Source organism: Ixodes scapularis, unplaced genomic scaffold (genome assembly GCF_016920785.2).
Source record: "Ixodes scapularis isolate PalLabHiFi unplaced genomic scaffold, ASM1692078v2 PGA_scaffold32__2_contigs__length_656809, whole genome shotgun sequence".
NCBI lineage: Eukaryota > Metazoa > Arthropoda > Arachnida > Ixodida > Ixodidae > Ixodes > Ixodes scapularis.
Window position 1 is genome coordinate 594,530 of NW_024609860.1, and position 21,185 is coordinate 615,714.

At 48.5% G+C, this 21,185-nt stretch overlaps 1 protein-coding gene across 1 annotated transcript; it reads left to right on the forward strand.

Moving 5' to 3' along the window:
- The first annotated feature begins 14,227 nt into the window (after positions 1 to 14,227).
- LOC120840483 lies at positions 14,228 to 17,734 on the forward strand. The gene is made up of 3 exons (XM_042292183.1): positions 14,228 to 14,724; positions 15,811 to 15,933; positions 17,099 to 17,734. Exons 1-3 carry the CDS (start codon positions 14,301 to 14,303, stop codon positions 17,506 to 17,508), a joined length of 957 nt encoding a protein of 318 aa, XP_042148117.1. The 5' UTR covers positions 14,228 to 14,300; the 3' UTR covers positions 17,509 to 17,734.
- Positions 17,735 to 21,185: the final 3,451 nt, after the last annotated feature.

Sequence of the window (21,185 nt, forward strand, 5' to 3'; positions counted from 1 at the left end):
CGAAGTCTAGAGTGTGGTGTATTCTAGTAGCCTACAGTAAGACGAAGGCTAGCTACGGTCACGTGATGTGGTCACGTTGGCATGGTGAGTGAGGAGAGTAAGGAGAGAAATGAGAAAGAGGCGAGGCGTCAAGGGAGCATGGCTTGTGGAGGCTACGCGGCCGACGTCATGCCCTCTCCTACCCTTCTATTCTCCATGCCGAGAAACGAACCCGTTGTGGTTGTTCCGTGGAGCCATGGAGCGCCTCCATGTTTTTCACTCAAATAAGTAGACACATAAGCGCATGACTCCTTGAATTGGGCGGCGACACGCGCCACCTAACGGACAGCGCTCAAACTAAGAAAAAAGAAACCAACCGTCTTTGCTCTGAGCGCCTCGCCAGACATGCACATACTACGTTTTCCCCATCACACTTCACACAAACGCGACATACAGACACCATAAAACATTATACATGAACGCTTTCACAAACAGCACAAGGTACAACATGAGATATTGACACTCTACATTCTTGTATACACGACTAGTCGATACCACCAGCTTATATACTGCTGTATTTTCTGTGACCGATTAGGATGGTGACCACTGGCATATTTTGCATAAATGCGAAAAGACTGTGCAAGATTTATCCGTGTATATTATTTTCTTCTACTGCCCTTAGGAAAGCGCTCGGTGAACTGCAGGGTGAACTGCAGGTTATAAATCAAATTGAATTGTCACTACACGTCACATTTTGATCAGTTTCGTTTTCTCGCTTGCCTACACTTAAGTATACAGAAGCGTGTTTCATTAATTGTATTAATTATCGCAACCAATTTTTGCAATCACAACTTGCTAAACACGCTGATGCATTTTCTTTTTTCTTTTTGCATATCCGAATGACTTCAGCCACTTCAGCGGCGGTTGAGTAAATGTTGAGTACACTGAGCGCGCGCAGGTGATTCTAGCGAAGCCCGTCCGCTTGTCCTCCCCGAAGCGTTGTTTCAGTTTTCTTCTTTTCGCTACAATTGTTTCTGCTCAAGCGTGTGTCTTTCAAATATGCGTTCTATGCGCTCGCGCTCCCGCCAAGAGGACAGTGCAGAATTGCCGTTTTCGGGCCCGTGCCTTCACCTACAGCGAACGCGAAATACGTATGCTAAATGATATGAAGCCTGGTTCAGACAGTTTCGTTTATTTGCGTTGCGGCTGCGAGAAACCAGGGCATCCCGGCTGCTTTTATCGCGTGCCAAGGCGATTTCTTGATTTGGATTCCACGCTTCATACGAAGCACAGATGTGCCGGTGGGTCGCTTTCGGTTCTCGACGTAACGCTGTCAAACGCATTCAAACGCAAGTGTCTGAACCGGCCTCAACATCAAAGAACGCCGAGAACATAGTTCTCTGCGCTGCACCTGATGACTTCTCCAGCAGTACTTTTCCTAAAAAAAAAAAAAAAGATCTAAGCCGAAAGTAGCACGTGTATGTTTGCCAACGCCTTATTTTTGGAAATTTACTTGGAATCTTTTATATTAGCCCCGTGCGCGACCGAAAGCGTCGCTGTGGTCGGCCTTCCACGATTGGTCGAACGCTGACTATGACGTAGGAAAGGGGATTTATCATCGACGGAAATAACAGGAATGAAAGAACTTTAATTTCGACGGTGTTGGCAGTGTTCCTTTGAGAGCGCAATGATTTCAAGCTTCCACCATGCTATTTACAAACACCATCGAACTTGTTGTTTGCAAGGTAATGACGTCACAAGGGGGAACCATAGGAGGGCGCCACCAAAACATCTCGCCGCTAATAGGTAAAAGGAACGCGTGCCGAAAGGCCTGAAATCCTAGTCCCCTTCAAAGTGCTAGACCTTGGATGACACACATTTTTTGAAGCATTTTTTATCGAGTATGCTCGATGAAATGTGCCAAATGAGCCAGTGAAGGCGAATCATATATCCCAAGACAGAGAAATACTAAAATACACGGGCATGATTCCAGATATCTGTGTACGTTCGTCCTGTACGGCCTCAGTCGTGGTGTTCAATGCTTCATACTTCATTGCACCTGAAAGCAAAAAAAAAAAAAAAATGGGTATGACAGGCGTGCAAGTTCGGCGAAACCGAGGAGGCCATTTGCAACTGATCTGCACGCAGAACTCGCCGATCACACCTTTAATGAGAGCACGCTCTTTACTGAACCGCACAATAAAAGACGACAAGAGTATCTCGTCCGGCGAACATTCCAGTCAACTCACGCCTGTGCGTAGCTTCCTGTGCTTTTCTAGAGATTTGCTTAAATTCCTCGAGCACGACGCCAGCTGCCAGCTGTTTACTGCTGTACATGGTAAAACCCGCGACGGAAAAAAAAGGACAACTGCGATACTTTTTATCTGCCTCGGGTTTAGCAGGTGCCAACTTTACTAAAACACTCAGTTGGGAAACTCCCATAGAGACAGCTTTGAAAAAGTGGCCCCAAACTGTCTCCGAGCACCGCGCTAATGACGAACACAACGCCACCATTTCTACCATCAGAACCATCAGAAAGCGATAAGTGGAGTCTGACTGGAGTTTGACTGTCGGTCAGAGTAACTTGTTGGCCAATCAGACATGTTTGACGTACAGTTAGGCACAGTCAGCGGTCCACTAGAAAACATTGACTGCCAAGCAGGGTTACATTGATGGATTTTTCCTTCGGGATGCTTCAAGAATCTTTTGGAACGGGGACACTTTACGTCAACGAGGCCATTTTTTCCAAGTAGTCAATCAGGGAATGCTGCTAGAAATCCGTCCCTCATATTAACGAATAAGCCACACTTCTGCACAGTGCAGTTTTCCTGTTCCACGTACAGTTGTAAAGCAGCATCCTCATTGATTCTACCCTATTCTGTTGCGGGTGAAGAAAGTCTTTGGGTGCACGATACTTGAAACAAGTCTGACACTGTACGTTGTGGTTCGACACCCACTAATGTCGTCGTCCTTATAGAGCCTCATCATTCAATCATTACCTCGTCACCTCATATTGCTCTTCATCAACAGTAAGTGCAATAGGCTACCGCCATATTACAATCCAAGAATTGAAAAATTTAGTCGTTCAGTGCTTCAACAAGTTTATTATTTATATAATGTTATTACGTTACATTACCTCGAGACGATCGACGTCCATCGCCGATCTTAAATACTTATACCTGTATATAAATTAGACGCACAAAGGGGGGGGGGGGGGGGGGGGGGTCGGTGGCCGAGTGCATGGTCTAGCGCACACCAGCTCGGAGCACTTGGAGCGAAAGCTCGCGCTGCAGAACCCACCCCGCCCCTGCCCGTTTCGCTCTGGAAGAGCATCGTACCGGCGTGCGGTCGTGTATAGGGCCGCCCACACTAGCGAGAAAACGCGCCCGGCGCGCCGATAAATCGGTTAAGCGGCAAGATAAAGGGCGTGTGTCTGCACGCGCTCGTGGCGCTGACTGTGCTTCGGCGACATTTTGTTACTTGCCGCGATCGGCGTGCCACGCGCGTTTTCTCGCTAGTGTGGGCGGCCCTTATCACTACTGCGTGGTGCACGTTAAGCACCCCAGGTTTCCGGTTGTACCGCACTGGCTAAATTGCTCATCTGCAGCTGAGACACCAGACGCCCACTAAGGCAGACTAACTTCCGGCTGTATAAACATACACACAATTAACAATTTGCAAATAGACGCATAATAACAAAGAACACAGCGTGCCGCTTCTTTTTTTTGGATGCCTTTTTTTTTAAAAATAGCGCAAGCTCGTGCGTTCTCTCTTTTGAGACGGTTAGAACGGTAGCACATAAAACCCTGGTTTCATCTACCCGCCCGCTTCCTCCTTTCATTATGTGTATTTGGTTATGACTAAATAAGCTATAATAAGGGTGTATTATTCATATTTACTTTCTGTTCCAGTCATGGAAAAGGAGTTTCGCGGGAACTAGAGCCAATAAATGAGCTGCGCTTAGAGTATCGGCACTCTCTTCCCCGACAGTGTTGTGAACGCCGCCATTTTGGTGCTTGTGCAGAGCAGGTGCAACTGCCGATCGTCATGATTCAAAAGTGCGACATTCTCAGCATTAGATTCGGTGTTAGGAAGCTCATGTAATGTTGCTTTGCTTTGTCGCAAACTGTTTAAAGTGGAGGACGGAAAAGCGTTTCTTGTGATTTCAGATAAAGCTTCAAATAACTGGCAACCATGATTTTAAGCCACAATAAGGCCAAGTGTCGCTACTCTGAAGCGTAGCTTATTTAATGACACTATTCATGCTCTTGTTCAAGAGGCTTGTAATACCTGGAGGAGCCATGACGCAAGCCTTTTGACACCTGCCTCTTCATTGTTCCCGCTTGTGCCAGTAAATTAGCTACGGTTCAGAGTAACGACAATTGGCCACATTGTGGCTTAAAATCATGGTTGCCAGTTATATGAAGCTTTATCTAAAATCACAGGAAACGCTTTTCCGTCCCTCACAAATGTTTAAACAACCCGCGACAGAGCATTGCAATATTGCATCAGCTTCCTAGCACCGCATCTAGTGCTGAGGAAGTCGTACTTTTGGATCAAGATGATCGGCAGTTGCGTTTGCTCTGAGCAAGACCCAAAATGGCGGCGCTGAAAACAATTTTGGGGAACGGAGTGCCGATACTTTAAAGTTCATTTAGTGACTCTAGGCATAAAGTGAACTCGGGTGTATTCTTTTCTTCTTCGTCTTCATTGTTTATTGATTTCAATCATATCGAATAATGAACACATTATATCACGCTACGCTTGTGTTATTATTTGTCTTTGATTTATTAGCCTGACACAGTACTTAAACCATTCAGTTATCGATAGTAAATATTCGAATATATTTTTTGAATGTGAGGGTAAAAAGACACGGAGATTGATGATGATACAGACGCCAACGCCGCCCTTGGAAATTTTTTGAACATTAGAAATCAGCAGTTTGTCTGCCATCCGCCAGGTAGCGCAACAAAACACCCAGGCAGTTTTTAATTGTTTTTAAAATTAGCTAAGCTCTACACCAATCAAGAAACCAAAGCAAGATTATTGTGAAAATTTAATACATCGCAATGTATATCTATTTCAAACAATAAATATTATTAGATGTCAATAAATCTGTTTGATGTCCAAAAAAGATATGCGTCAAAACAGGTAAGTTTGAAACGCTCCTGGAGCGTTATGACTTTGAGAATGAAAAAAAGCCATCGTCCACCTCTTGGGCAACCATTGTAGCTCTGATTGTTATAAAAGATTTTATCATAGTTTCATTATTTCCTCAGCGGCATTTGAAGTACCATGACTCGAAGAACAAAAAAGTGCTACATTTGATATAAAATATCTAAACAAAAAAAAAAAAAAACTTTACACAACATTAAATTTTTTTCTGCATATTACCAATTATAAGCACTACATTTGTAGCTGATTTCATTGCCCTAGCGAGTGTCATTAAAGACATATTTGTGCTGAAAAATGTCAATTTTAGGGCAATATTCGGAGGGATGAAAAAAACAAAGTAGAGCAAATACCAAAAAAGTGTATCGTTACATTCTGCTCCGACATCATCTTAACAAAACTGCTATATTGGAACCGTGTTATCTCTAATGGATCGTTCATAAAACATGAACTAGCGGAGCAAGTGAGGGTCCGCGCCATCATATTGGCAACGCTACAAATGCGCATGAACAGTAAAAACCAACACATACATAATATCAAATTAAAGAGGATTGCATTGTTTTTCGAATGACATCAATCCCACAAAACAGCATTTAAAAGGAGATGAGTAATGACCTGCCAAAAAGTACCTAAACTGCCACATTCAGTGGGACCGTGGCCTAAAGGGCCATCTGGTAGAGATTCACGATCGAGAGGACGACAATGGCCGAATTTTGAGACAGCTGTCGGAAGAGTTTGACCTGGAGATTTTAAACCACAGAAAGAAATGTGAGGGGCAACATACATGAATGGCTTGGGACCGACGAACATATATTGACTACGCCCTCGCATCAAAGAAGCTCGCACGTCGCCTTAAAAAAATCACTGTAGATGAGTGTGGCTTCTGCTGAGAACGATGGAACAGGATACACTTTCACCGATTTGGAAAAAGCGTCTACCATAACTAGGAACTAGTGACCCAGGAAGGAGCCCCCGAAGTCGACACGGAGCCTGGATCATGACTTCTAAGAAAAAAGCCAAGGCGCGATGGGTTCTCCACAAGTAGACTTGTGGTAAGCTTGACAGACATTGGAGTCTCTCACTTGGTTGGCGATAGCATTATCGATCCCAGGCCACCAAACATGGCATCTTGCAATCATCTTGATTTTTTCTACTCCAGGATGCGCAGCATGAAGAAGTTGAAGTACTTGGGGCTGTAGGAGCGTAGGCAGTACTACACGAGATCCCCAGAAATGGCAACCTTCGTGTAGGCCGAGTTCGTTGTACCTGGCAGAAAAAGCTAGGACTTTAGTCTCCACCACCAGGAAAAGGTGTTCCGGTGAGCACAGCCTGTACAACCTGCGAGAACAGAGGACCACTGTTTATCCTTCGTGAGACTGCAGCAGGAGACAATACATCAGGGTAGGACTGCTCCAGCATAAACACGTCGGCTGCCGTGCTATCGGGCGCACTTTTCGTCGGAACAGGCAGTCTGCAGAGACCGTCGGCGTTCCCCAACAAACTTCCGGGACTGTAGATGAGTTTAAACTGGTAACATTAAATTGTCAACGCCCACCTTGTAACTCGGGGAGACGCCTGGCTTGGCACGCCTCGATCGGAGTTCAGAAGTTTTAGTAAATGCTTGTGGTCGGTCACTGCAGTAAATGGTCTCCCCCACAGGGACTGGTTAAACTTGCTTACGCCGAACACCAAAGCAAGAGCTTCTCTGTCAACTTAACTGTAATTTTGTCCAACCGGAAGTAAACGCCGTGACGCAAAGGCTACTGGTCGCTCCCTTCCATCACTCTCAATGTGCGCCAGCACAGCATTAAGACCGTACGGTGAAGCGTCGCAGTTGAGTAGAAGCTCTTTTTCGGAGTCGTAATGCACCAGAACAGGTGCCCTTGTCAAAAACCCTTTACTTTCACAAAAGGCTTGCTCTCGCTTCCTCTGCCACGTCCACCTCTTGCCCTCCATGAGCAGATGCAGGGGAGGAAGCGTCGATGAAAGATTTGGCAAGAAACGTTTATAAAAGTTAATCAGGCCAAGATAACTTTGAAGTTCCTTCACGTTACGAGGAGTCAGTCCTTAGCTGTTAATGACGTGGCCTAGGTACTCGCACTTCAGGGGCAAAGAACTCGCTTTTCTCCAGCTTCACCGTAAGATCGGCATCCTGAAGTCGCTAAAGAACGCTCTTGAGGTTCTTCAAGTGGTCCTGGTCATCAACACCCGTGCCGTCGAAGTAAACGGCTACGCTTGGTCAGCCTCGGAAAAGATTTTCCATTTCTCGCTGGAATATTGCTGGGGCCGAACATACTTTGAACGGGAGCCTTATACTGGAAGAGACCCATGTGGGTGTTGATTATCACGAAATTACGACACTCTTGAACCAGGGAAACTTGCGGATATGCATCCCGCAAATCATGCTTCGTGAACTTGTCTCCTCCTTGAGAGTGCAGCCTACAGTTCTTCAACACGCGGAACAGGGTAGTTTTCTAAACATGGACGCGGGATTCACTGTCACTTTAAAGTTTCCGCATATCCGCATCTTGCCATTCTTCTTCTTCATTTTAAGACAGGAACCATGGGGCTGCCCAGTCCGAAGTCTTGACAGGCTCGATCACCCCCTCCCGTTGCCATTTCTGGAGCTTATGGGTGACTCCATCGCGCAATACGAATGGAAGAGATCGGGGCTTGCCGAACTTTGGTGGAGCATCAGTGGGCGCAAAAATTTTCGCAGAAATTTCCTTGAAGGTGGCTAAGCCTTCTTCAAAAACTTCAGACAATTGAATTATAAGAGTCCGGACATCAGTGAGCTTGTTCACAGTTTCGAGTCCCCCGAAGCTCAGGCCCAGAGCGCGAAACCAGTTTTGGCCAAGTAACGTTGGTGAGGGTCCAGTGGTAATGAACAGTGGAAGAACTTCCTCATGAGCTTTGTACATAACATGAACGTTTGCTTTGCCCTTGACTTGCTCAAGGTCTCCAGAAAATCCCCACAAAAGAACGTTTGAAGGCTCGGGACTCACATTGGGACAAGCAGCGTGAAACTTGTCTGCATACATCACCGAGACGCCTGTTCCGGTGTCTAGCTCCATGGAAATTGGTTGTGCCGAAGAATTCAACGGGGACCAGAAAAGGTGATTGCGTGGACGGTCCACTTAGGTGTCACATGTCGTAAGTAGTCGCTTGCACGAACTGACTTGGGTTGTACTTGGCTCTTGAGAAGTGTCAATGTCGTCGTAAATTGTGTTCTTCTGATTCGACGGCATTTAACTTTGCTGGCCTCAACGAGGCGTTTTAGAAGCCTTTGATTCGGGTGGATTCCCGTTCTTCCTTGAGTTGCACACTACCAACAGGTGACTTTTCTTCTGACAGTAATGACGTACGTCGAATCAATATGTCTGCATTGAGATGCCAGGTGGCTGTGTTTTGCGTGTAGACAGAATGCTTGCACCAGCTTGGCAGAGTTCGCCAGCATCCTTATTCGCAGACTCTATTGCGAGCGCAGTTTGAACGGCAACTTCGATGGTGAGGTCCGGCAGCTCGAGCGGCCGGGTCTGAATCGTAGCGTTGTTGATACTACACACGATTCTGTCACGTAGCATGTATTCGATTCGGCTCCCTAATCACAACAGACCGGTTGCTCTCGGGCAGGGGGCGCGAGCGCGTCCGCAAGACGCGACCATGTTATGCTGGCAGCACCATCCAGGCGGCGCTGTAACGTTCGATTTTGCACGTTCCACGTTCGAATGCAAGCATCTTTCAGCACCTGTAAACGCGCGATAACAAAACGCCTAAAAAAACTAAAATAATAAAAAAAGAATGACACAGCTCGCGGCCTCTGCGTCCCATTAAACATCCCTTCCATTTCTATCATTTTATTGCTCTCTTTCATAGCTTCCGTAAGTCCGCATGTTTCACTTTGCTTGATAGCGAAGCCGAAGCTATATTTGCTAAAGCATGTTCCCTGAACGATGCTCGCACTGCACGAGCGCGCGTGCTTGGCAGGAACACTGAAAGCTCGGAGCTCTCCCTTGTAGCCTCTGCTACGCTGGCACTTATGAGCCTCCTGCGTTGCCCAGGGCCGGTTTGCTCATCTTGCGGCTGCGGACGCGGCCGCGGCCAGGAGGGATTTTTACGTCACGTGACCAGCTCCATGGGGACAAGGAAGTACCTAGCGTCCCTGCCTAATGGCGGAGAGATCCGCATCGCTTCAAGCACAAAAGCCTAATTTCGCTCGCAGAAACTGATTGGAGGGACATTCAACTGGAATCTAATTGACCGCCCCTTTATACTGTAGGAGCGGCAGGTAAAGGTACGGCCAGGGAGGGCAAATAGGAGCCAAAATAAAGAAAAAACCACACGAGATAAAAGCGGTAGCAGTATTTTTATATACCTCCGCCGGCGCCGCGCCTCCCGCCTTTTGTTGTGGTCGAGAGGTTAAAGCGCCGGTACTTGTCGTCGCGGCGTGAGAGTTCCGGGTTCAAATCGCGCTAGGGACTTTTTTTTTTTTTTTGTATTTTGCGCGTGTCTTACTTTTGAACTGTGATCCCTTTTTGGAAATCATCCACTTGCACTACTGCGCCTTACACGCTTTTACTGTTAGTCCCACCTGTTCAATCGAAACACCGGGAAGAAGAAAAAAAAGATCAACGCAAGTTAACGCGCTAACGCAATCATTTCGTAATGTTCATTAAAAGGAAACCAAGCTAACAGCATCAGTATGGCTTTCACACAAGCGGAGCCGAAACAAGCATCCTTTCCCCAGCGTTTCCAATTTTATCTGTTTTCAAATAACGCTCTTGCTACGATTCCTTTCAATAACAAGAGACGCCTATTTAGGACTAATAAAAACTGCAGTTGTAGCAATTAAAAAAAATAAAATAAGACAAGCAAAAAAAAAAAAAAAAGACTAGCAGCTGTGGATACATTGATTGAGCTAAATCCTACAGGCAAGGCAGCAGGTCAAACGTCTGAGAAAGTAGTAGAACTGAACTAAAAGAGATCATACTTTTACTTGCATGGAATGAGATAAAAAGTATATTTATACTCTTTACATTTTGTTGTGACAATCGTTTTGTAATCTTAACACATTACTTGTTGAATTTTAGTAGAATAGCAGACGATCACGACCAAATGCAAAAATGAATCAGGCATCGACCATCGCAAACCCTCTCTCTCATGCAAACACCTAAACTGACTTTGGATCAACAAATGGAATTAATTATAATTAATTCCATTTCTTGATCCAAAGTCATTTTAGGTATTTGCATTAGAGAGAGGGTTTGCGATGGTCGATGATTAGTAGAATAGCAGACGATCACGACCAAATGCAAAAATGAATCAGGCATCGACCATCGCAAACCCTCTCTCTAATGCAAACACCTAAACTGACTTTGGATCAACAAATGGAATTAATTATAATTAATTCCATTTCTTGATCCAAAGTCATTTTAGGTATTTGCATTAGAGAGAGGGTTTGCGATGGTCGATGCCTGATTAATTTTTAGCGCAGCTCTTAGGAGCCCGTTCCCGGCTTGAGCGGCGTCGGCGTCGCCGTCGGCGTAACCAAGGTCACCCCAAGGTCACGCGACCCCCCAAGGTCACCCCAAGGTCACGTGGCCCCCAAGGTCACCCCAAGGTCACGTGACCCCAAGGTCACGTGACCCCTCCCCCAGGGTCACGTGACCCCCAAGGTCACGTGACACCCAAAGTCACGTGACCCCCGAAGTCACGTGACCACCCCCAGGGTCACGTGACCTCCCCGATAACGTCATCGATGACGTCACCGGCATCCACATCGTCATCGTCATCATCACTGATGACGTCATGAGTGACGTCACTGATGACCTCACCGGCATCCGCATCGTCATCGTCATCACGGATGACGTCATCAGTTACGTCACTGATGACGTCACCGGCATCCGCATCGTCATCGTCATCATCACGGATTACGTCATCGGAGTCCGCATCGTCATCGTCACTGATGACGTCATTAGTGACGTCACTGATGACCTCACCGGCATCCGCATCGTCATCGTCATCATCACTGATGACGTCATCAGTGACGTCACTGATGACGTCACCGGCATCCGCATCGTCATCGTCATCATCACGGATGACGTCATCAGTGACGTCACTGATGACATCATCGGCATCGTCACGTGACCCCCCAAGGTCACGTGACCCCCCTCCCCACGTCACTTCACCCCCCAGTACCCTTCCGTCCTCCTCCTCAAGAGCTGCGCTCTAATTCGGTGTTACTGGGAGTGGTAAGCGGCTTTCACATTTTTTTGCATTTGTTCGTGATCGTCTGCTATTCTACTAAAATTCAACAAGTAATGTGTTAATATTACAAAACGATTGTCACAACAAAATGTAAAGAGTGTGAATATACTTTTTATCTCATTCCATGCAAGTAAAAGTATGATCTCTTTTAGTTCAGTTCTACTACTTTCTCAGACGTTTGACCTGCTGCCTTGCCTGTAGGATTTCGCTCAATCAATGTATCCACAGCTGCTAGTCTTTTTTTTTTGGCTTGTCTTATTTTATTTTTTTTTAATTGCTACAACTGCAGTTTTTATTAGTCCTAAATAGGCGTCTCTTGTTATTGAAAGGAATCGTAGCAAGAGCGTTATTTGAAAACAGATAAAATTGGAAACGCTGGGGAAAGGATGCTTGTTTCGGCTCCGCTTGTGTGAAAGCCATACTGATGCTGTTAGCTTGGTTTCCTTTTAATGAACATTACGAAATGATTGCGTTAGCGCGTTAACTTGCGTTGATCTTTTTTTTTCTTTTCCCGGTGTTTCGATTGAACAGGTGGGACTAACAGTAAAAGCGTGTAAGGCGCAGTAGTGCAAGTGGATGGTTTCCAAAAAAGGATCACAGTTCAAAAGTAAGACACGCGCAAAATACAAAAAAAAAAAATAGAAGTCCCTAGCGCAATTCGAACCCGAAACTTGCACGCCGCGACGACAAGTACCGGCGCTTTAACCTCTCGACCACAACAGAATTTTTTTTTATATCTTTTAATTTTAGTTTGAGCAGTTACAATAAAGTCATTCATTCTACTCATTGGTTACAGGTATTTCACTTTTACACAAAACAAAAGACACCCGCACTTTTTGTATACATGAAACATGCTACCATTGTCACCGGTATTGATATTTCCGCATACGCAAGTCGCTAGCTAGCAGATAAAAACACCGGGAACGTTTCAAATAGAGTTCTATATTGTTTTTCCTAATCCTGGTAAACAGTAGTTGTAACTCGTTAAAGCATAAACAGCTGTTACAATTGCTTCATCTGGATGATGTTATCCAGGATTGGCGCCCACTCTGGGGCCTGCTGTGCGGGAGCATAAATGCCCTTAATCTGGGTGATAATTTCACTGAAATAAACATTTACAGGCTGAGGGTTAATGTCTGCATGTCTCACTGCCATGCGTGATTTCCAAATACTAAAAAGCCCGATGACCATAAAAAGGTCGTATGGAATCAAATCTTGTTTGTCGACAGGAAGGAAACGAATGGAGTGTGGTGTGATAGGCAAATCTTTTTTCAAAGTCCGCTTTAAGATATCCCAAAACAAAATAGCATCCCAACAGTTAATGAAAACATGTTCTATACTCTCTGGTTGTTTACACAGCAAGCAGTCGACTGACCACGGAACAAACATTCCTTTTTGTTGCATCCATACCTTCACGGGCAACGTGTTAGTGTGTAGCTTAAAAAAGAAAGTTTTCACTGCAGGTGGAATATACATCTTTTTAACTCGACATAGCACATCTTGACCCGGACCAGCACTAAAGAGTGCCCTATAGAGCGGGACAGGGAATAGTGTGTCTCGACCACAACAGAAGGCGCGAGGAGCGGTGCTGGCGGAGGTATATAAAAATACTGCTACCGCTTTTATCTCGTGTGGTTTTTTCTTTATTTTGGCTCCTATTTGCCCTCCCTGGCCGTAACTTTACCTGCCGCTCCTACAGTATAAAGGGGTGGTCAATTAGATTCCAGTTGAATGTCCCTCCAATCAGTTTCTGCGAGCGAAATTAGGCTTTTGTGCTTGAAGCGATGCGGATCTCTCCGCCATTAGGCAGGGACGCTAGGTACTTCCTTGTCCCCATGGAGCTGGTCACGTGACGTAAAAATCCCTCCTGGCCGCGGCCGCGTCCGCAGCCGCAAGATGAGCAAACCGGCCCAGGGGGTGCTGCAAAAAGGGACTTGTTAAGGCCCTGTCACACTGCGGAAACAGTCGGAGAACTTTGTCCTTCAACACGAGGAAAACATGTTTTCGGGGACATGTCACATTGCGGAAACAGTAACAGTCCGGAAACATGTCGCTGTCGTCCGAAAACCATGTTTCCCAACTTGTTCTCCGACACTCGGGGAACATCCTGTCACACCGAGAAAGCGTGTTGGAAGAACACAAATTGCCTCCTCTCCTGCGCGCTGCCTCCCTCTCTCTCTCGCCCTCGTCTGCCCGGCCGGCTCGGCTAAGTTACAAGCGCGAGCTCCGGGCTTTCAGCCTCCCTGCCAAGCAAGCGCGCTCGTGCAGTGCAAGCACTGTTCTGGGCCAGATGCTCGCGCGGCTGCGTCGGATGTCGACATTTCCTTGTCGACATCCGACGCATTGCAGACAACTGCAATTTCGGCAGCATGCTGGAACGAATGCTCCGCGACCGTATAGTCTGTGGCGTCAGATCAAAGGCCTTGCAAAAACAGCTTTTGGCAAAAGCAAACTTGACTTTGGAAGAGGCCGAAGCGATAGCAGTATCAGCCGAAACGGCAGATGACGACGCAAATAAGATATCGGGCGATACAACCACCGTATTGAAGGTTGACGCGCAGCGCGTGTTGACGAACGAGCCGACTCTAAAATGCGGGCGTTGCGGAAGTAAGAAGCACAACAGCCACGCATGCCGCTGGGCCAAGAGCAGGTGCTATCACTGTGGTAGGCCGGGTCATCTTGCGAAAATGTGCTCGAGCGACGCTCCGAGGAAACGCGAAACGGCGTCGACACAAGGCATGCGGGGACGAGCACTGGCGACGGCGGAAGACTGTGCGGAGGGGAACGTAGACGAAGCGATGCACCTCTGGACTTTGACTTCTTCTCGAAAGTGGCAATTAGAGCCCCCAATTCACAGGACATTCACGTGGTGCGGTGTCGACATGCCAATGCTGATAGACACGGGGTCGCCCGTCTGTGTTGTGCCCCGCGAAATTTATGAAAAGAACTGGGAGAGATGGCCGCCATTGCAACCTTCAGGTGTCAAGCTGTCCTGTTATCTTGGCAAGCTCCCCGTCCTAGGACAATTGGACATGAAGGTAGCCTACAAGGGTGCCGTAGTAGAGTGCCCCCTAATTGTATTGAATTGCCCCGGTCCTAGTCTATGCGGGCGGGATCTACTGTTTCAGCTGAGCAACGCAGGGTCACCTATTCTTCAAATGACTGCGGAAGCCGGATCGCCAACGAGTCTCCCGGCCGCGGACGACATCGCCAACGAGTTTCAAGACGTCTTCAGTGCGGAACTCGGCTGCATCAGCGGTCCCCCTGTACACCTTCAACTCAAGGAGGGAGCTACACCAAAGTTCTGTAAGGCACGATCCATCCCTTTTGCTCTCCGTGATAAGGTTTCTTAAGAACTAGACAGACTGGTAGCAATTGGCGTGTTATCACCGGTTGCGCATGCGGAGTGGGCTACGCCCATTGTGCCTGTCTTAAAGAAAGATGGAACAGTTCGGATTTGCGTCGATTTCAAGATCACGTTAAATCCTGTATGCGAACTGGAGCAGTACCCATTGCCGGTGATTGACGACATGTTTGCGTGCCTAAACGGGGGAGAGTACTTCAGTACTCTCGATCTTCGTGACGCGTATAACCAAGTACCGCTTGACGAAGAATCACAGAAGCTATGCGTAATCAACACGCATCGAGGGCTATTTTGCTTCAAGAGGCTGCCTTTTGGCATAGCGTCTGCCCCAGCCATCTTTCAACGTAAAATCGAAACAGTCCTGCAGGGACTACCAGGCGTGCAAGCTTACCTCGATGATGTGCTGGCTGCGGAGCGACAAGGAAGTAACGATACTCTGCGAGCAGTACTGCAGCGTTTCCGCGAGCACGGTGTAAAACTCCGGCGAGACAAATGCAAATTTAGTCAGCCTTCAGTCACGTATTTAGGGCACCAAATCGACAAAGACGGCCTACATCCCACTGAGAAACATGTGGAAGCAATCGCCCAGGCTCCTAACCCGACAAATGTGCAGGAACTTCGCTCGTTTTCGGGCATGCTGTCGTATTACTCCAAGTTCCTGCCGAATATGTCATCCGTGCTTGCACCCTTGTACCAGTTGCTGGGGAAAAATACGCGTTGGGTCTGGAGAGAAGCTCAGCAGGCCGCCTTTGCCAACGCAAAGCAGTGCTTACTTGCGGCAGGGGTACTCGTTCACTACGACCCCGCGAAACCATTGAAACTGGAGTGTGATGCTTCTCCGCATGGCATCGGTGCTGTGCTGTTTCATACGGTCGGAAAAGTAAACCGGCCCATTGGCTTCCGGTCGCGAACGCTGACCAGTGCCGAGCGGAATTACTCTCAGCTAGAACGTGAGGCCTTGGCTCTGGTTTTTGGGGTGTCGAAATTTCGCGACTATCTCTTAAACAGAGATTTCACCTTGGTCACAGATCATCAGCCGCTCCTGGGCCTGCTGAAAGCGGACAAGCCTACGCCGGCGTTGGCCGCAGCCCGAATACAGCGCTGGGCTCTCTACCTCGGTGGATTTCGCTACAAACTTCAGTATTCGCCCGGTAAGCTGCTACTAAACGCCGACCTACTCAGCCGGATACCGCTGCACACTCCAGAACCACCAGCAAGGAGCGAACCCCCCGAGTATGTTCACGCGCTGGCAAGTTTCGATGATGGCACTGTGTCTGTCGAGGAACTCAAACAGCTAACTGCGCAGGACGTGTTACTAACGAAGGTTGTGGAGTATACGAAGCACGGCTGGCCTACACATGTAAAGGACGCGGGATTGGCGCCATTCTCGGAACGCCGGTTGGAACTATCTGTGGCTCACGGGTTGGTATACTGGGGTCATCGAGTTGTTGTTCCCACACAAGCACGAGAACGGGTACTACACATGTTGCATGAAACGCATCAAGGGTCCTCGGCCATGAAGGCGGTTGCCAGATCGGCATTCTGGTGGCCGGGACTAGACCGAGAGATAGAACACCTCTCATCGTCGTGCCACAATTGCGTTCAAAACCTGCCTATGCCGGCCTCTGCTCAACCCATCAGTTGGCCAGCCGTTAAGGAAAAATGGTCGAGGCTCCACGCCGATTTCGCCGGGCCGGTCGCAGGCAGCATGATACTGGTAGTCGTGGATGCTGCCACTAAGTGGATTGAAGCCGTGCCCATGAGGCAGGCAAGCACGTCATCTACGATTGCCAGCTTGCGCAGCATTTTTGCCAGATTCGGTGTTCCACGCACAATAGTTACGGACAACGGCACGCAGTTCACTAGCGAAGAATTCGCCATCTTTGCTAAGAACAATAACATCGCACACCTACGTACGGCTGTGTATAGGGCCGCCCACACTAGCGAGAAAACGCGCGTGGCACGCCGATCGCGGCAAGTAACAAAATGTCGCCGAAGCACAGTCAGCGCCACGAGCGCGTGCAGAGACACGCCCTTTATCTTCCCGCTTAACCGATTTATCGGCGCGCCGGGCGCGTTTTCTCGCTAGTGTGGGCGGCCCTTATCACCCACAGTCTAACGGACTTGCTGAACGAGCTGTTCGTACGATTAAGGAAGCGCTAAAGAAGATGAGCGAAGGCACACTTGAAGAGAAGCTAGTCAAAGTTCTTTTCAACTACAGGAGAATGCCGTGCCACGAGGGAAAATCCCCTTCCGAACTTCTATTCGGCTACTTGATCCGCTCGCGCTTGGACTCGTGTTTCCCGCCTTTCCCAGGGTCAACCCAGGAGACGGAAGAGTGGACACTGCCGCCCGACACAGCCGTGTACGCCCGTAACTACGGCCAGGGGGAGAAATGGACACCAGGGAAAGTGCAGTCCACTACAGGGTCACGCATGGTCACCATACAAACGCCTACTGGGGTGGTTCGACGTCACATAGACCAAGTGCGTTCCAGGCCGAGCCCGGCATCCGCTCGGAGCGGCGTTCGAGACCAAGACGAGGGGAGCCCTTCGGCTGCAGCTGCGCCCGCACCGACCGACAACGAAAGCGATTTGAACGAGCAGCCTACAGACCAGGTGGCGCCGGCACAAGCGTCGCCGCCTATCCAGAAGGCGCAGAAACCCCCTCAAGCTTTGCGACGATCTACTCGGGAAAGGAAGCCTGTACAGCGTCTTCAATACTAAGGGAGGAGAAATGTTGTAAATCATCTTGATATGCTATCTCCCGCCGCCTGAGCCAGGCGTGTGACTTATCAACAACAGCAGCGTTATGTCTTTCCTCGCCCTTTCTCCCTTCCCAACTCCCTCTCTCTTGCTTGCGTTAAATACTCTGTTCACGGACGAATAAACGTTCTTTTCCAGTCCCCCAGCGCTGGTCTCGTCAGTCGTCCACGCACCGTATGTGCGCTTGCTACGTAGCAGGACCGAAGCTGAAACGAAGTATAGGTGGCTAGGCTCAGATCCGCTGGCTCCGCTCGCCCCTTGAATCGTTGCCATTTTGGATCGCCGTCTCATCGACGTCGCTCTACCGTAGTCGATTCATCAGCCGCGCGAACCATCTCGTGTTCTCTGGATTTGGCGGTTGCGTTCTGCTACAGGGCTAGACCCTTGCAGGATGGCATACGCGCCGGCCACAGCAGCAGCTTCTGCTTTGAGGCCCTGTCACATTGAGGAAACACGGCGGAAACATGAACAAAACATGTTTTTCAACAGTCGGGAAACATGTCGGCTGTCGGCTCTGTTGCCCGACAACCCTGTCACATTGAGGAAACAGCAACACAACATGGACGACAGCGACAATGTTGTCTCGGTGTGACAGCTTTTGGCAACGGAAACCTCGACAACTTGTGTCGGACGACACGTGTTGCCCATTTTGGTGGCTGAGCGAATTTTTTTCCAGCAACACGGCAACATCTATATTTTTCTGTACAGATAGTCGCACGAGAATACTTCAATAATAACGTCAAGCGTGAAGGTCCATTTTGAACGCGGCTTCTTGCGCGGCGGCAGCTGATTGTCAGAATCATCTGAATCGATGGCACAAAGAAGTACCAAAGCAGAAGCTGCTGCTGTGGCCGGCGCGTATGCCATCCTGCAAGGGTCTAGCCCTGTAGCAGAACGCAACCGCCAAATCCAGAGAACACGAGATGGTTCGCGCGGCTGATGAATCGACTACGGTAGAGCGACGTCGATGAGACGTCGATCCAAAATGGCAACGATTCAAGGGGCCAGCGGAGCCAGCGGAGCCAGCGGATCTGAGCCTAGCCGCCTATAGACGCTTTACACACGCGCCGAATTACAGCCGCCATGGCTGACCTTCTCTTGTCTTACCGAGATGCCGAGCAACTGAAACTGTAGTTGACGATCCTCCACAAAGGCCGATGCTTTAGAAAAGGACACAGTTGAATCTAATATGGCAATAACCTGGCCTGCTATGGTAATGATGAAGTGAAATAAACGAAATACGAGGAAACAAAAATGAAAGCCGTTTACAAATCCCTGTAACGCCGAATTGGAGCGCAGCTCTTGAGGAGTAGGGAAGGGTACTGAGGGGGGTCACGTCACCTGCGGGTAGTCACATGACCTTGGGGGGGGGGGGGGGTCAGGTGAGCTCGGGGGGGGGGGGGTCACGTGACCTCGGGGGGGGGGGGTCACGTGACCTTAAGGTGTCAGGTGACCTCGGGGGGGGGTCACGTGACCCCCCCCCCCCCGGTTACGCCAACGCCGACGCCGACGCCGACGGCGACGCCGACGCCGCTCAGGCTGGAAACGGGCCCCTAAGAGCTGCGCTCTAAAAAAACTGAAGGTCAGTTATGGCGGCGTCCATGCACAGCTGCTGCAAAGCGTCTATACTTTGTTTCAGCTTCGGTCCAGACGCAGCCGCGTGAGCATCTGGCACAGAACAGTGCTTGCACTGCACGAGCGCGCGTGCTTGGCAGGGATGCTGAAAGCCCGGAGCTCGCGCTTGTAGCTTAGCCGAGCCGGCCGGGCAGACGAGGGCGAGAGAGAGAGGGAGGCAGCGCGCAGGAGAGGAGGCAATTTGTGTTCTTCCAACACGCTTTCTCGGTGTGACAGTCTGTTCCCCGAGTGTCGGAGAACAAGTTGGGAAACATGGTTTTCGGACTACAGCAACATGTTTCCGGACTGTTGCTGTTTCCACAATGTGACAGGGTTCCCGAAAACATGTTTTCCTCGTGTTGAAGGACAAAGTTCTCCGACTGTTTCCGCAGTGTGACAGGGTGCTTCTTTGTGCCATCGATTCAGATGATTCTGACGATCAGCTGCCGCCGCGCAAGAAGCCGCGTTCAAAATGGCCCTCCACGCTTGACGTTATTATTGAAGTATTCTCGTGCGACTATCTGTACAGAAAAATATAGATGTTGCCGTGTTGCTGGAAAAAAATTCGCTCAGCCACCGAAATGGGCAACACGTGTCGTCCGACACAAGTTGTCGAGGTTTCCGTTGCCAAAAGCTGTCACACCGAGACAACATTGTCGCTGTCGTCCATGTTGTGTTGCTGTTTCCTCAATGTGACAGGGTTGTCGGGCAACAGAGCCGACAACCGACATGTTTCCCGACTGTTGAGAAACATGTTTTGTTCATGTTTCCGCCGTGTTTCCTCAATGTGACAGGGCCTTTAGGACTTGTTTTGGGTAGTACTAATTTTAGCGTCTCAAACTGTCACGGATGCAGAAGCGTGCCTGCTCTGGTGCGGAGCGCGAGATCACGATGAAAATACAAAGAAACAACAAAAATTCGAACGCCGTCAAAGCTAAGACGCTACGAGCGTAATGCCTGATTCACATGGTGCGAATTTGCCTGCAATTTCGCAATTGCGACGCCGTTCTTGCGGCACAACGCAGTTGCGGTGCGAATTCGACTAATTCGCAACTCCGTATTTTGCCAAACTTTCCTTGCGAACGGCCGCTCTTGCGAAGGGGACGGACCGCCAATCAAACGCGGCTCGTGAAAGACGTCACGGTGGTCATAGCAACATGGGAATCAAAAATACGAAAAATGCGTCACCTACGTCGTCGTCTTCAAAATTCGCTGCGGGGGTGGCGTGGCGGATGTGCTTCTTCCATGTGAATATTTTTCGCCGGCGGATGTAAGCTTCAGCTCGGCATTAAAACGAACTGGCGTTTGCGTACCACGAGAGGGTTGTGGTTGCTTCCTTTGTAAAATTGCAGGCGATAACAATTGACGCTTCTGTTTGATCACTTTGTGTAAGGGACTCGTGGCATAGAAGAAAGATCCTTTCTTCAAATCTGTTTGCAGATGACGCGAAGGTCTGTCTAGAAGCTGAGAAACGCTGAACAGAACCTTGTTATTAAAGCCATTTGATAAAAATCGAGCTTCACATTTTTACGTATAGTGAGAATAACTAATCGATATGTAAACGCGCTGGACGCGTGCTACGCGAGCGACACGCGTGTAAAATGGCTTCAATTACAAAGTGCCGATCAGCGATTCTCGGTTTCTGGTCAGACCTTCGTGTCAGATCCCCAAACAGATTTCAAGAAAGGGTCTTCCTACTATTCAATGAGTCCCCTACGCAAATGTCACACGTGCGACGCGTGACATTTGTCATAGAAATCCTGTGACAATTTGGTTTTGTGCATAGTTTGCGATTATTTCACCAACATGATTGTTTTGGCTTTTTTTTTTCATCTGAAAACCTGTGTTTTTTTTATTTATGTCGTTTCCTTTATCTTCAGTGTTTTTGTCATGTTCGCAATCGCTAATATTGTTTTGAATTTAAAAAAAAAAGCTTAACATTTACGTTAGCTTGTTCATGCTGACCTACACTGAGGAAGTACAGAATGTGTTTTGCACGTCCAGCGTGTCGTTCATTTCATGAA